Raw genomic sequence first — 14,810 nt, forward strand, 5'->3', positions numbered from 1 at the left:
ACTTTCTCTTTACGGTGTGGGTGTCTCACTTTAATCTTCTTACTTTTAGCATTTATTCAAAATATTAGATAATATATTTATTTTCTTTTATTATGATTTTTTCATTACGATGTTTAATTTAATTTTAAACATGGTATATCATATATTTTTACATAGAAGGATATTTGAGTCATTTATATATTTATTTATTTTTGTTTCTCTATTTTTTCATATCCATCCAAACACGAGGGATGACAGCATCTTCTTCCTAATTTTCTCTCATCCCCCCCGGGGTTTTTTTTTTCCTTGTCATTTTCTTTTCTCTCCGCTTTTCTTCCATGAAAATTGAAACCAACCTATAGATGAGACCCATTCATTTATCACCTAAAAGGCAACGGCGTTACACCCATTTTGCTTTCAGACCTGTTTCATTTGCGTGGCCCAAAAATGTTTAAAAGCCCATGATCCATCCATCCATCCATCGCACGTGCGGATAACAGAAAAGAATTATTGAAGTGAAAAAAATCAGTCTAATCTTTTTTAGAATTCTGTTTCATGATGAGAGACAAGAATAATGAATAACGATAAGTCATTCACAGATTTACAATCCTGTACCATTTGATTGTTTGAAAATATTAAAAAGAAAAATGGTAATTCACATGCACAACAAGGTGTACAAATGAAAGGCGGTTTAGTACCGTCCCTTCCCTGAGCGAGCCTTCGCATTTTCATGTAGTTTGAGATAACTGATAAGCCATAATTGACAAATAAAATACAACTTCCTAAAACCTGCATAAACATACTGATGATTCATGTAATATAGCATATTAATTTAAACGAGATTCCTAAGGTTACATTTTCTGAATTCAAGCATTACACCAGTAAATCCATGCACCAAGCTGAAAGTAAAAACTAGAATAGGTTATGCTAGCATGTTTACATCCAACCTAACAACGGGGATCAAAGCCTAGCATGGTTGAAATGTAAGAACTGTACAATTAGGACATCATCTCAGACCACGGAGTTTTGAAATGTTGTTTCTCAGTTATGCATGGCCAGACCATTCCAGGACGCGTCAAAATCACAGAAAATAGGATCGGGGGATAAAATATTCAGCTCAGAAGGCAGAGCATTATCTTTTTCCATGAGCCAGTCCTCAAAATCAGCAAGGTGGGCGCTTCCAGCAAACAGCAGACCAGGATCGTTCGTGTCGGGAGGTTGGTTAGTAGCCCCTGGGATTGGTGGCTGAGAACTTTCAATCTGAGGTTCAACGTTTTGGCTGGAATTCTCATTCCACACCAAGTCAACAAATGAATGAACAGCCTTTGTCGCAGTTTCCCCACGATTATCAAGAAGTTCTTGTTGACAGGAATCTTGATTCACCTTTCCCCATTGAGAGACATCAACACTGGCATTTTCAATTTGGCTCCCAATTTGATGCCCATTCCCATGCAGATTGCTACTCAGGCAAGCCACACCCTTTGAAAGAGCATCATTACCTTGAACACAAGATTGATAAAAACTCTGGCTATTTTCCAAACGGGATGGCTGAGTGTATGCTTGGATTTCAGAAGCTACGGTATTTTCACCATTGAAGTTTAAGCTGGGCCTTGCAGAGCTTATATGAGGGCATGAAGACAAGTTTGCAGGGAGCCAACCATTATTCCACCTATTGTGAGTTCTGTCATTTGATAAGCCTGGAGAATCATAATATTTGCTACCCCGTACTGCAGGATTGACATGATTGCTATAGCCAGATGAATCATGAGCAGAATGGTTCACAGTCAGGGTTCCCCCGGCATTACCTAGCCCATTAGAGATTATAAAACGAGAATACTGAGGGCGTAAGTTACTCAAACCTCGCCGCCGATCCCTTTGGAATGCATTATTACGTACACCCAGCCCAGGCCTAGGAACAAAGGAAGTCGGGGATCTGTTCCTGATGAAAGTAGATGCTGACTCCTGACATCTACCATGGTTGATGCCATTTGGAACCGTAAAGTTAGTTGTTGAGGGGCACATAGGGATGGTATTTGCCCTCGAGACCTGATTCTGAATGGTAGAATTCAGTGAGGAGGAGCAAGCATGGATTATAGGAGACCAATGGTCATTATTTTGTGGGATAGTATGTGTTGTGGTCAATCGGGATGCCTGAATCTGTGAAATGGAATTTGTGGACAATTGACTAATGCCAAGTGGCAGAACTTGGTTTTGCTGGGAATGGTCCAAAGGGAGTGAATTACCATAAATAGTTGAAGCTGGTAAGGGAGCACTCTTCTTCAGCTTGAAATTTTTCCTCTGAATTTTCCACATCTCAACCTTTTCAGTTGCATGACAATGATCAGTACTGGAAATGCCGGTACCCCACTTTGGACAAGGGGCTGGCAAATCACAGACGTAACAGTGGCACTGCATGTTATCAGGGATAGAAATCAGAGTGACAGAAGGATAATAGCATAGAAAAAATATGATGCTCAGACAGTTAAAGCATATGTGCTAAATTCACATAATGTGATCTATACCTTTTCGCAGTGACTCTCATGGGGGGTGGAAGAGAACGGAAATGTAGCACAGTGATGGCGAGGATGAGGATAGTCCCTACATGCAATCTTCAAGGAAAAACAAGAGGAGATAAAAAATCATAAACTTACAGATCAGGTATACTTCCACGCTCAGCAAAGAAAAAGTATGTGACTCAGGAATGAACAAATAAATGCACCCAAAAAAACATCTGAAAGCATATGAAAACAGATTACGCAGAAATCAATCAAACTCCTAAAGACCTATATTCATCAAAGATTTGTATTCTTAGCATATGAGAAGTGTCTTTGGGGGAAGGTGGTAGGTGCGCTAAATAATCATGAAGCTACATTTGGACATTAAACAATACAATCTGCCAGGGTTACGATCTCCTCTCTATACTCTGGACTGAGTAAACAACATATACCCATACCCATACCTTTTAGATTAGGATCAATGATCCTATTATCAATCTTTGAATCAGTCCTGCAAAAAGTTCTTTCTTATTTTTTCCCCAAATGCAGAATCCAAGATGGCTATCCCAGGGTCAAACTCTTGTTCCATCACAAACTTCCTTCAGCCTCCTCAATTTCTCCATGTGGCAATTTCATGTCCTGCAAGAATTTGCCACGAGGCTAAACCTTGCCATGCCGCACCATTAAATCATTCAAATATTGAGGTTTGAACTTATGGATGATACGATGGGTTGGCAAAGAGAAAGTTCTCCCCCGAGAACCATGAACCACAAACCTGCTTTTCTAATGCAGCCACATTCAATCAGAAAGAAAAGCTACTTCCACTACGTTGTTGGGCCAAAGCTGACCAGCATCTATATATCTATTCTATATATAATATAAATTCTATATAAAGCCGTACTATTTGTAGGGTGTAAACAGTGTGGCTTACTTCAAACTCATCGTAAAATGCAAGTCCCCAATCTAGTTTCCACTACTGTAGCGGCCCAAAGCTGGACAACAATTAAATGAAGAAAAAATGCTACTACATATAATAAAATTTTAACCCAAAGAAAACACGCAACAGGCTGCAGTTGAAGAGAAAGATCAATTCTTCAGCATTCCTAAAAATGATGATGCTGCCAAATATAAATAAGGAAGGCTTTTAAAATAACCCGTGTGAAGTTAAACGCAAAAGAAAGACGTAGAAGTATCAAACTATATAGATGACAAATAATATCTTGCCGTGAAATATAATTATTAAATAACCCATGCTTCGCCATTCAAAATAGCCATACCACAAAAACCAGTTCAGCTTTGTTTTATTGGGTCTGTTGTTTCCTATAAAATTCAAATATCATGATGTCTTCAACCAACGTTTACAAGAGTTAAGAGTAACTACCACAACCTGGTAAAACAACAGGTTAGGACATCGTTCTCTGTCTCCAACATCTATTAAGCACTAATGCTCCCTAAAGCTACTTTATTTGCACAATGCACAACAAGGAAGGAACTCGGTTCATGAATCTTATTCCTTTTATGCCAGGTAGAGATAAGGCGTAAGGATCGACAATAAATTCTCTTCTCCCGCGCACAACAGAAAGGTCTAGATGGCCAAAAATATTAAAAAAGAACGCCTCGTAATGAAATTCTCAAGACCAACGCTACAATATATCTTAAGACATACCTGACCCTTCTCGCCCACGACGATCAACTCGTCCGATTCAGTTGCCGACTTGTTCACGGATGAGATTTCGTTCTCAGGATCGCCATCCAGAACTACGCAATCATCATCTGACTCTTTCGCTACCGGCCTCGAAGACTTTGACTTCGGTTCGGGTTTTTGCTCATGGACTACGATAACATCGTCGGAATCGTCCGATTCTTTGTCAGACATGCCCAGAAACTCCTTAATCCAATCATAGTCGACGCCTTTGAGTCCCTCCTCCAAACCAAGTTCTTCATCGGAGCTTATGTACAATACATCGGGCATGGATTCCATGGAAAATGAAACAAAATAATTACACTGCACCAGAAATCATAAAAGATTCAAAATTCCCGCACAGCGTCGTAGTGGGGTTGTCCACCGTCTCCCATAAAATTCCACAGTCCAAATATAGAAACAAATTCATAATCACATCCGAATCCACGCTTTGAAATAAAAGCAAGATGGTATACCCAGCATAGTAACTGAAAAACCCTTCCAGATTATCGAGGGGTTCCCGGAAATAAACTTTTGCGCATGATAGATTTCGAGAACTAGAAATTCAAGGAACCAAATGTTCCAAATGAACACTTGATGCAGTCTGAGTAGGAAAATTAAACGGTTCAAGCTGCAACTAGTGTAAATTTAATCAATATATTAGCATTGCGGTTCGCAAGGCCTTTGAGTTTCAGGTTAGGAAGGCAAGGAGAGGCGCATGCGAGAGAAAGGGGAGGTCGGGGGGAAGAGAGAGAACGACACTAGCCTAGGGACTGACTGGGTGGAAAGGAAGGAAGGAATGGAGAGAAAATATCGAAAAACGAATTATAGCAAAGGATTGGTATTTCCTGTCACCGAACAAAAAACAAAAAAAGGATTGGTATTTCAGGGTTAGGGGAGGCCTGAATTGGTAATTTCATGTTTCCCGGGAAAATGAGGGGGAAACGGCTCTTGCACGTCCACGGAAAATTCTGAAGCAGGATGTTATCAACGTTTCGGATTGACGCTTCCGAGCGATCACGTCAGTTCGAAGAAATCTAAGACCAACACTAGGGCCCAAACGCTTGAATTTCATTTCATTTCATTTTACCCTCATAAATTTCATTTCAATAATTCATTAATTTGCAGAAACTGGTCCCCATAAACAAAACAACAACAAAAATAATAGTAATAGAAGTGGACTGAGGGGATAAAAAATGAGTAACTAATTATTTTGTTTGAACTCATTTACATTTATAATTTGCCACGTATGATGTAAGCAGAAATGGTCAAGTTTAGCTGAATTAATTTGAATATTTTATTTATAAATAATTTCTATTTTTTTTAAATCAAGAAACTCGTCATAATGTGGACTAGTCTAGAGACCCCATTTATCAAATTTTTTCAGGAACAAAATTCATCAATTATTTTGGTGAGGGGTGAATGCAAAATGATAGGTGGTTGATAATATCTTTTTAGTGTTATGATATACAACAAGTTTCAAAATTATTTTGTGCAAGTTTATACGGCCTTAATGTATTGGGCTCGACTTGTCTCCACGACTTTTTTTATCCGTTGCCTTTTTCTGCTCAAGATGACATCATCTCATTTCATCAAATGATAAACTCAATACTCTTGGGAACAATAAAAAAAATACAAATAAGAACCCATAACAGCATTAGTACTCTTCCGATCCTTAATATAAGGTCTATTTAATTAATTTAATTTGATTAATAAAGTTAGTTAATTATAAGAAATATGAAATATTTTTTTAAAATACCATAATTATCTTTTTTAATATCATTTTTTCTTCTTTTACTTGATTATGGTTGAGGAAGATCCATACGAGTAATTTAACAAAAATTGATAAATATGACAAATGGGTTTTATAATTAGGACAAAAATCAACTCAATAATTAAGTCTTATATTAAAGACTGGAAGAGTATGAGTTTTGCTAACAACAATTTGGGTTTTGACAATAATTTTTGTGAATTAGGTCTTGTATGCAATTGTTCTATTTCAGCAATCTTTCTTTGCAATTTTCCCATACTCTTGTTATTTTCTTTGAGCTTTATGACTTCAATTATTGGTATTAGAGAGAATTACAATGAGGTTCCAGAAAAAAAAATTACTAAAAAATTTTAATGACAGTCTAAACAGTCTGTAATAACAAGTTTTATAATAAAAAACAATAACTTCTCTAACTTGTTTTGTAATTATTTTTATTTCTTGAAATATCATTGTAATTCTCCTCTAGCATTATTATAGGATGTTGGTGTACCAAATTACCAATGGCCTCTTGAATCAAGGCATTGGATCAACCACCCACATTGAGTGACATATTTCATGGTAAATACTACCTTCGGTTCTTGATATAAGAATTCATTTGATTTTTATTTTGATCCCAAATATAAGACCATAATTTATTTTATCTCTTATATTTATCTTTTTTTTTTCCTAAAATGATCATTGTAATAATAGTAGTTCTAACTAATACATTTGATTAACAAAGATATTTCATAAAAAACAATATCATTTATTACAAATAACTAACTTAACTAGTTTTTTTAATCTATTCAAATTAGTCAACCAACTCTCATATTAAACATCGAACATAGTATAACCAGGTTGAGAGTAAAGAAGTTGAATCAGGAGAGAGAGAAAAAGAAAGAAACAAAAGGGAAGCATGATCCAAGTAAGATTGCAGGAAAGATGTGCTCTGCTTTAAGAGGGGAATAATGAGTTGTGTGAGGGACGTTTGCTAAAAGAACAAAGGCGAGAGAAAGACGATTTGGCAGGGATTCAACTCGAAGCACTGCTTGCAAAAAAAATCCAGGCTGGCTAATGAAATCACAAACATGATAAGAGAAAACCAATGTTTACATTAGTCAGTGAACTACTATCAACATAACGCTTAGTCTCGAGACCTCTTTGAACCACACAAGCTAGTCATCCAATGAACGTGCCTGAACTTCTCATTTTCGTCACCGTTAATGTTGAAGAAGAAACCTCCTGTAATAACAACAATAATTAAGCTCATATAGCGTGAGAAAAAAAAAAGGAGAATAATAATGAATATTAAACCTGATCTGGTTGGGAGATAAGAGGGTGAATAAAAGAGGTTGTCGTCACAGGACGCGAGATTTCTCACATGAGGAGCTGAAACAACGCTATTTTGGAGAATCATGGAGAGATGAACCTCAGTATACTAATACTAAGATCCCATTTAGTACAAAGGATTCAAAATAAGAAATAGAGATTATGATTGGGATTAAAAAAACCTAGTGAAAGAATGTTTAGCATAAGATTTCTTGTTATATAGGATTAGACAAATTCATATATTTAGAATTGGATAATACTATAGGGGGAGGTGGTATTCTTTAATCTCCTCAATGGGTTTACCTAATCACAAGTAACAAGTAATTATTCATGCTAAAAAAATTTTGAATAATTTTCTTAATTACAATCACATTCCTAATTCTTTATTTTCAAACTTTTCGTAGCAAATGGGATCTAAGTGTGGCAATTTGTAAATACATTCCCCCGGTATCACAAGGAGGCTGTATCAAACATTTATTTTAGTTCTCATTCAGTGTACACTGCAATAACCAATAATCTGTACAAAACATTTCATTGGTTCTCATTCATTACTCATCACAATAATGATTCACCTGCACCAAATATTTCACTCACTCCTCGCTTATTTCTCATCGCAATTTAAACTATAGTTAGACGAGCACACTTTGTAATTAAATCTTAAGAAAATATATAAATTTATATATTATTTTTAAGGTAAAGATGCATCCAATACCATAATCTTATTTCTCAAATATATACCATAATCTTATTTTTAGTACATGCAACATCCTAATGTTTAACGTGTTTGATCGATGTAACTAAAAAATCACATTGGGGTGCTTGATACATCAGGAAAATAAAATCAGGGTATTGAATGCATTATATATATAAAAAAAAAACTAACGTGTTGAATGCATCAGAAAAATAAGATTAGAGCATCAGACGTACTTCTATTCTTTATTTTCATGTGACTATAGTAATTATGTGTAACTTTTTTTCTTGACATGGTTAGGGTAATTATATTTAGTTTTCTCACAAGCACGGCATTTTTCGTAGTTTTCAAACAATTAGCCTGTGTATTTATAATTTTCACACAAATAGTTCCTTTGCATGTAATTTTGAACGAACAGATAGTTGTATGGAGCTCTGATCATCAAAAAAGTACAAAACCTCCTCCTCGTTCGAAAATTAAAAATATACCCGACTGCCGGGTCACATGAAAAAATTACAGATCATACTGTCCTCACTAGAATACGATATCCTGCTATTGTGAATATTACAAATAACGACCCGTTCAATGTGAAAGTTTCGAACAATAACCCGTACATTACAGTATTGCTCCTATGCTCCTGTAAGAATTATAAGGGTTAAAATACAAATCAATCCATGAAGTATTTTGCTATGACCATCTAACTTCATAAACTTTTTTCGGGTGCAAAATATAGTTAAAGCTTCTAAAATGATGCAAAAATGCCATGGTCGTTGACGTTGCCTGTTTAGCAAATATATAAGTCAAGAAAATGACGTAAAAATACATATAAAATTTTGAAAATAATGCCAAAATGCCATGGTCATTGGAAACTTTATATATATTTTTACACCATTTCAGAAATCTCATGTGTATGTTTGTATTGTTTTCTTAGTTGACATGTTTGTTAAATGGTCAATGTTAGTTGACTTAACAGCTGTGATATTTTTGTACCATTTTAAAAACTTTACATATACTTTTATACTTAAGAAAAGTTTATGGTGTTTGGTGCTCTTGTAGAATACTTTAGAGGTAAATTTGCCCCTTAATCCAATTATAAATGTCTATTGTATTCAAAGTTTGCATATAAGTACCGCATGCTTGAAAAAGTCTGACAAATTACTCTCACCAAAATTTAAAGAAAAGTACAAGCAAGGCGCTATCGCTACAAACCATTCATATTGTCATTGATATTAATTTTGTATTTGTCAAAATATAAGAACGAGATACAATTAAATATTCAAATTGGACTTTAATTTTCAACCCTTTTACGCAGAAGTAGAATAAGAATAGTTAGAACCAGTCTATTCTTTATTTTTGCTATTTTTCATATTCCCTTGTGCTGTTGTTGACGGAAGATGCCCACACAAAAATAAAATAAAGATCCCAAAATTTATCATAGATGTCTCCATTATGTGATCATAAGATAGATCACAATTCACGTACATTTGTGTTAGGCCTAGAGTTTTCATTAAAGCTTGCCTAGACCTGATTAGATTTTAATCGTGTCTTTGTGGAGTGATGAATCCCCTGTTTCTTAAGAACTGAAGTTAAGTGGCTGATTTTGACCCAAAAAATAAAAGTTAAGGGGGTGTCGTATATACTTGTTATAATATTTTAATTTTAAAAAATATATTGTTAGTCATTTAATTTTAAAATTATTAATTTTAAATGATAATTCTTTATAACAGGTTGATTTGAAAATTAAATTTGACATGTTAACATTTAAAAATATTTTATTAATATCATGATTTTAGTATCATTACTTTTTTAACAATTTAAAAAGTATAAAAATATACTTTTTAAAATTAAGTGATTAAATTAAAATATTGTATAAATTTTAAAATTAAAAAATATATTTTAGCCTTTGTTTAATAATACCATTTATATTTGTCGGCAAAAAAAATCATACTACTATTTATGTTTATAACTACTCGTATAGTACTCGTAATTTTTGTATTGGGGCCCACTACATGGCGCGCGGTCTCTCTCTCTCCCCCTCGCAGCCCAAAACTTTCCAGTTTCCCGTTTCCGGTTTTGATGCACCCGACGCGAGGGAAGCGGCGCGTTGAACTTTCAAATCGAAACAAATATTATTCCATCTAAATTACTCGTCCGGTTCCTTAATATAAAACCTATTTAACTAATTTGATTATATTAAGGAAGTTAGATAAGTTAGTTAATTATAAGAAAAGTGAAACATTTTTTCTAAAACACCATAATCATCTTTCTTAATACCTCATCTTTCTCTTCTATTTGATTATAGTTGAGGGAGTATCTATAGGGGTAATTTAGAGAAAATTGATAAATATGATAAATGAGTCTTATATTTAAAACCAAAACCAACTCAAGAATTGAGTCTTATATTAAGAATAGGAGGAGTATTATTTATGTTGACTAAATGTAACTTAAATTTCACGCAAAAAATAATCTAAATTATTCATAAAATAATATAAATTTCGCATAGTAATTTTTTTGGGACAAAGATAACATTTGTCACCTCACACTTCAGGATCGCGCGGGCAATTCATTAAGGAAAATGAGATAACAATTAACGAAAATTTAGGGTAGTGTTTGAAATATTTGGTTCCCCACAAGTTTTGTTTCCCATTTTTGGCTCCAAGATTTACCCTCCAATTGAACAACCGCCTCTTCCTTTTATTTTCCCGCTGCTTGTCTCTGAAAGATGCGGTCACCAGACAAGGGGTGCGAATTGCTGGTAAATTTCTCTACAATGTTGATTTTTACGCCATCCTGTTCTTTTTGGGATCATCTCTTTTATTTTCGTTTGTTTTCATGCATTTGTTGTGCTTCATTTGCGTTGCAAGGTTTTACGTCCCCAGCAATTTGAAGTTGGGAGTTTTATAACTTGATTTGGCTCTTTTGTTTTTAGGCATTGTGCCAGGATAATAAAAAAACTCAGCAGTTCCATTACTATCGTCTATTTTAGAATTCGGTACGATTCTTTACGTGGAGGATTTCAGAACTTTAAAAATATTTGTGGAGTTGACATGCTCAAGATTACAAATCTATTGATCGTTAAAAGCATTTTAAATGGTTTTAAGATTCGGTTATCTGTAAGGAACGATCATCATTAATGATTTAAAGGGAGTCAGAATGCTAAATTTTCACCTGTATCCGCTTATTCAATTCTGATTCTAATTGAGTCGTTAATTTAGTGTATATAGTCCATCGGTGTGCTGGTTCGGAATCAAGTTGAGCAATGGAGCGGAAAGCCGCAATTTGTTCGTGAACTGTAACTTTACAACATGAGCTAAGTATGTAGACATGGACACAAAAGAAGATGGTAAATCTATTGATGATCAGGGCTCGTCGCCTATCATGGCCCTACAGCAGTTGTCTGAGGTGGCTATCGGAGTTGGTGGAGAAGCATTTCATCGTGAGAAGACTGCCGTTTCACCCAAGGTGCCTCCTGGACATAGACGCTGTCAAAGTGAAGTTGTAACTGCAGGACTTCAAAGGAGTGACAGCTACGAAAAGTTGAAGAATCATGTGCAGAGGGCTTGGCGGGGAGGAGGCAAATCCCCCGAAGAAGGTTCTCCTTTGACTTTTAACCCTGAGGTCTTAGCGAACCAAAAGCGTCAGTGGTATCAGCTTAATTCCAAAACCCTGGTACTCAATTCTGTTCTGCTTTATTCTACTATCAGAGTTCCAATATGACTTTTACATCTGAAAATCTTGCCTGCCTAATTGACGTGGAAGTTGCTCCATCTATTGCGTCCCTCACATATTTTTGTTGGAAATTTAAATTCATCAATCTGTTCCAGAATTAAGATGTGGAGCATACTGTAGGATTGTGCAAATCATAAGGAGCCAACCTCATTGTTCGAACATTTTGTGATTGTGGGGCTGCATCCAGATGCAAATCTGGAAGCTGTGGAGGTTGAATTTGCAAATAGGAAAAAGTGGGAAAAAGAGGGAAAATATGCGCCTGTAGAGTTCCAAATGATGCAGCAACAGGAGTCTCCAGTACCAGTGTTGGAACCTCAGGTATGTTAGATAGCAATTTTGTTTGTTGCTATCAACAACTTTCATATCGAAATGCAGAGATAATATCCAGCCTGTTTGATCAAAAGCTCAAAAGAATCCCGATGTACATTATTGGATATATCTAGTTCCTATGATTCTGTTCTGATGAACATGTTATGGTTAATCTTTAGGTTTTTTATTGAAATATAATTAATTTTATAGTCATTATGCGTATATATTATCTATGATTCTCTTCTGATGAATTCAGAAGATTCTGAAATAAACTTATTGCATCTTCACCATTATAGTATATGGATTTCATTTGAGGATATATTATGCTCCTGAATTCATTTAATTTACCCATTTTTATGACTACACCTTAGTCAATTATCACCGATTAATGAATTCTGTGTTTGATATCTATATTTCATTATTTCTACATCAGATTCTTTTCAAATATCCTCCTGGGAAGAAGCTGAGCATGCGCATGAAAGATTTAGCCTCTTTTTGCTTTCCTGGAGGTGTCAAGGTGAGCGTTCCATTTCTAGTAATCTGAACTAGATATCTCAAATGCCTTTCATTGTTAAACACTACTGTATGAATTGTTTGCTGAAAATGTTTGTTGCAGTTTTGTATTGTTTCCATTTTGGAGGTTATTTAACTGGTCCCATTACTTTTTATCAGTCAGTCTTGCTCCTCCTTCAGATGCATGCAAGTTTTATATTTTCCTTGTTTACTATTTTTTTATTTGTCTTGATCCGTAGTCAGATTACATTGAATATGGACCATTAGATTATCATCTTACCAGTGGAATTAACCACCCAACATTAACTTACTTGAATAAATCATGTCATGATGCTTCGTAGCTGCATTAAACTAGTAAGTGGCCATTGGGTTCTCTGTTCGTACTTGATTTGTGTTTGCCAAAAGATGCTATGATTCGTGATATACTTCTCCTGTTGGTGATAATATTTGTTTCTTGACTGTTTCATTTGTTGGATGTTGATTTACAGGCATCATTGGTGGAGAGGACTCCATCTCTAAGTGAACTGAATGAACTTGTGTATGGGCAGGTATTCCAAATCAGCAGATATTCCTGCTCTAAATCAAGCTGGTTAAAGTGAAGCTTTGTCCTTGATTTGTAAAATCTATTTGTTTAGTTCATGTAATTTATAATATAAACATTATTTGATAGTTTGTGCAAGTACTAACGGAGAAAAACTAAGGAGCTGCCTCTATAATACTCGATCTTTCTTTTCCATGTTAGCTTCTACTTTTGATTTCTTGCATCTACAAAACGTGAAGTTATTGTCACCATGTCTCTGTTCATTCTTTTACAACCCACTTTTCTTGCTGGAAGGATTCTCTCATCTTTCATGGAGTCAGTCAAATGGATCATAGTCAATAATTTTATTTCATATTTGCTGCCTCTGTCTGTTGGTTCTCCTTCTTGCTGATAATTAAACTGCTCAGTTATCAGTCTTTGACGCATTTCTTTTTGTTTATTCTCTGCAGATTCATTTAGGCAGAGATGATTTATCATTTATCTTTTCACTCAAGGTAATTTGTTTATCACTTTCATTTATAAATGTGAGCGTGCAAGCTTGATATATTTGTGACCCTTTGCTTGAACTCTCCTAGAAATAATTGATTTATCCGTGTTTTGCTTCATCCATTTTATTCAAGAGTCCTTGTCAGTATTCAGGATGGGCACCTAATCTTGTTTTCAATCTCCCTCTACGTTATGGGCTGAACAGTACTTTACACCATAACATGAACGATATTAACAAATCATTGCTTTTCAATTCGATAAAACCTTCCTAAGTATGTGCATGCTGATGGTATGACCCATCATGAAGTAGCTTATTGTAATTGAAGACATAGATGAAACTTAGTCATACTGCATCGCTCATGTTCTTACATGGGGAAGGAGGGCATCTAGAATGTTAGCTTAAAGAAAGTCCTGTTGCATGTCAAGGAATTTCACAATTTAAAAGCCTATGCTATGGAACATTGACAGTCATTGATAGATTATTACTATCTGTTATAACTGTCCATATATTCATCTATATGGTGTGTTTTTGGTTTAAAACCAATGGACAATGAATCAATGACAAGGCAACGCCGCAAGATCTAGATTGTCCAAGTGTTGTTTGAAGTATCGTGTTATGACTAATGCAAGTGTCTTGCAAGTGTCAGACATGGACATAACTCCCAGTTTAGGTATCCTTGCTTCATGGGTTTGGACATGTCTGCTGTTGACAAATTTTATGCAGTTTTTTTTTCCCTCACTTATTCTTTTATGCGCAATCTTATTGCTCTGGAACTGAAAATGGTGTTTGAAACAATTTTTGTGCCTATATATGGCTTGATCAGGCAGCACAAAATGCAACTCTCTACGGGGTCTGTTTACATGTGCCTGAAATCTTACAACGGCCACCTAGTATCTTAGGCATATCGTCTCCTCTTACTCTTCCCTCTGGGGCATGCAGCCGTTTTATGGTTTCTGCTCCTCGTTGTTTCTGTCTGCTGACTAGAGTTCCTTTCTTTGAGTTGCATTATGAATTGTTAAACAGGTTAGCATATTGTTTCTGCCTTTTCGCATAGTGATTCATATTGTTGGTTGTTCATACTATTAAAGCATTAGGTTCGTTGTTTTTTTTCCTAGATCCAATAGCATTCACTATGCCTTACTTGGTTGCAGTCTTGCTGCACAGGAACGTCTGAATCGGATTACTCAGTTTGTAAATGAAATGACTCTTACTGGTTCTTTTCTCCCGCCTAAACTAGATGATCAAACAAATGAAAATGATGACACCCTAGAGAGGGGGTCTTTTAATGATTGGATGGCGTTGTGCA

The 14,810-nt window shown here is 35.4% G+C and overlaps 2 protein-coding genes across 3 annotated transcripts; one reads left to right on the forward strand and one right to left on the reverse strand.

The window, feature by feature from the left end:
- Positions 1-758: 758 nt before the first annotated feature.
- LOC114717327 (uncharacterized) lies at positions 759-5,002 on the reverse strand. 2 transcript variants are annotated; one of them, XM_028902432.1, is made up of 4 exons: positions 4,632-5,002; positions 4,141-4,479; positions 2,502-2,588; positions 759-2,388 (listed from the first exon to the last, which is right to left on the reverse strand). In XM_028902432.1, exons 2-4 carry the CDS (start codon positions 4,453-4,455, stop codon positions 1,021-1,023), a joined length of 1,770 nt encoding a protein of 589 aa, XP_028758265.1. In that variant the 5' UTR covers positions 4,456-4,479; positions 4,632-5,002; the 3' UTR covers positions 759-1,020. The 2 variants fall into 2 exon arrangements, with proteins under 2 accessions (XP_028758265.1, XP_028758264.1); XM_028902431.1 differs by lacking the exon at positions 4,632-5,002 and having other exon boundaries at positions 4,141-4,525.
- Positions 5,003-11,209: 6,207 nt separating this feature from the next.
- Positions 11,210-14,717, forward strand: LOC114717325 (uncharacterized; the record flags this gene model as incomplete). The annotated part of the gene is made up of 7 exons (XM_028902430.1): positions 11,210-11,594; positions 11,775-11,972; positions 12,397-12,480; positions 12,965-13,024; positions 13,467-13,511; positions 14,328-14,527; positions 14,656-14,717. Coding segments are annotated over exons 1-7 (994 nt in total), but the record flags the coding sequence as incomplete, so codon positions are not given.
- Between the last annotated feature and the right edge of the window lie 93 nt (positions 14,718-14,810).

Source organism: Neltuma alba, unplaced genomic scaffold (assembly GCF_004799145.2).
Source record: "Neltuma alba isolate B1F8T4 unplaced genomic scaffold, ASM479914v2 tig00011732_pilon, whole genome shotgun sequence".
NCBI classification, from domain to species: Eukaryota; Viridiplantae; Streptophyta; class Magnoliopsida; order Fabales; family Fabaceae; genus Neltuma; species Neltuma alba.

Bases quoted from the DNA above. Each gene is read 5' to 3' on its own strand.
- LOC114717327 (XM_028902432.1), bottom strand. From the start codon at position 4,455: ATGGAATCCATGCCCGATGTATTGTACATAAGCTCCGATGAAGAACTT. The intron at 2,589-4,140 runs GTATGTCTTAAG...TTTTCCTTGAAG, and splicing joins TCGTGGGCGAGAAGGGTCAG to ATTGCATGTAGGGACTATCC. The intron at 2,389-2,501 runs GTATAGATCACA...GATAACATGCAG, and splicing joins ATGAGAGTCACTGCGAAAAG to TGCCACTGTTACGTCTGTGA.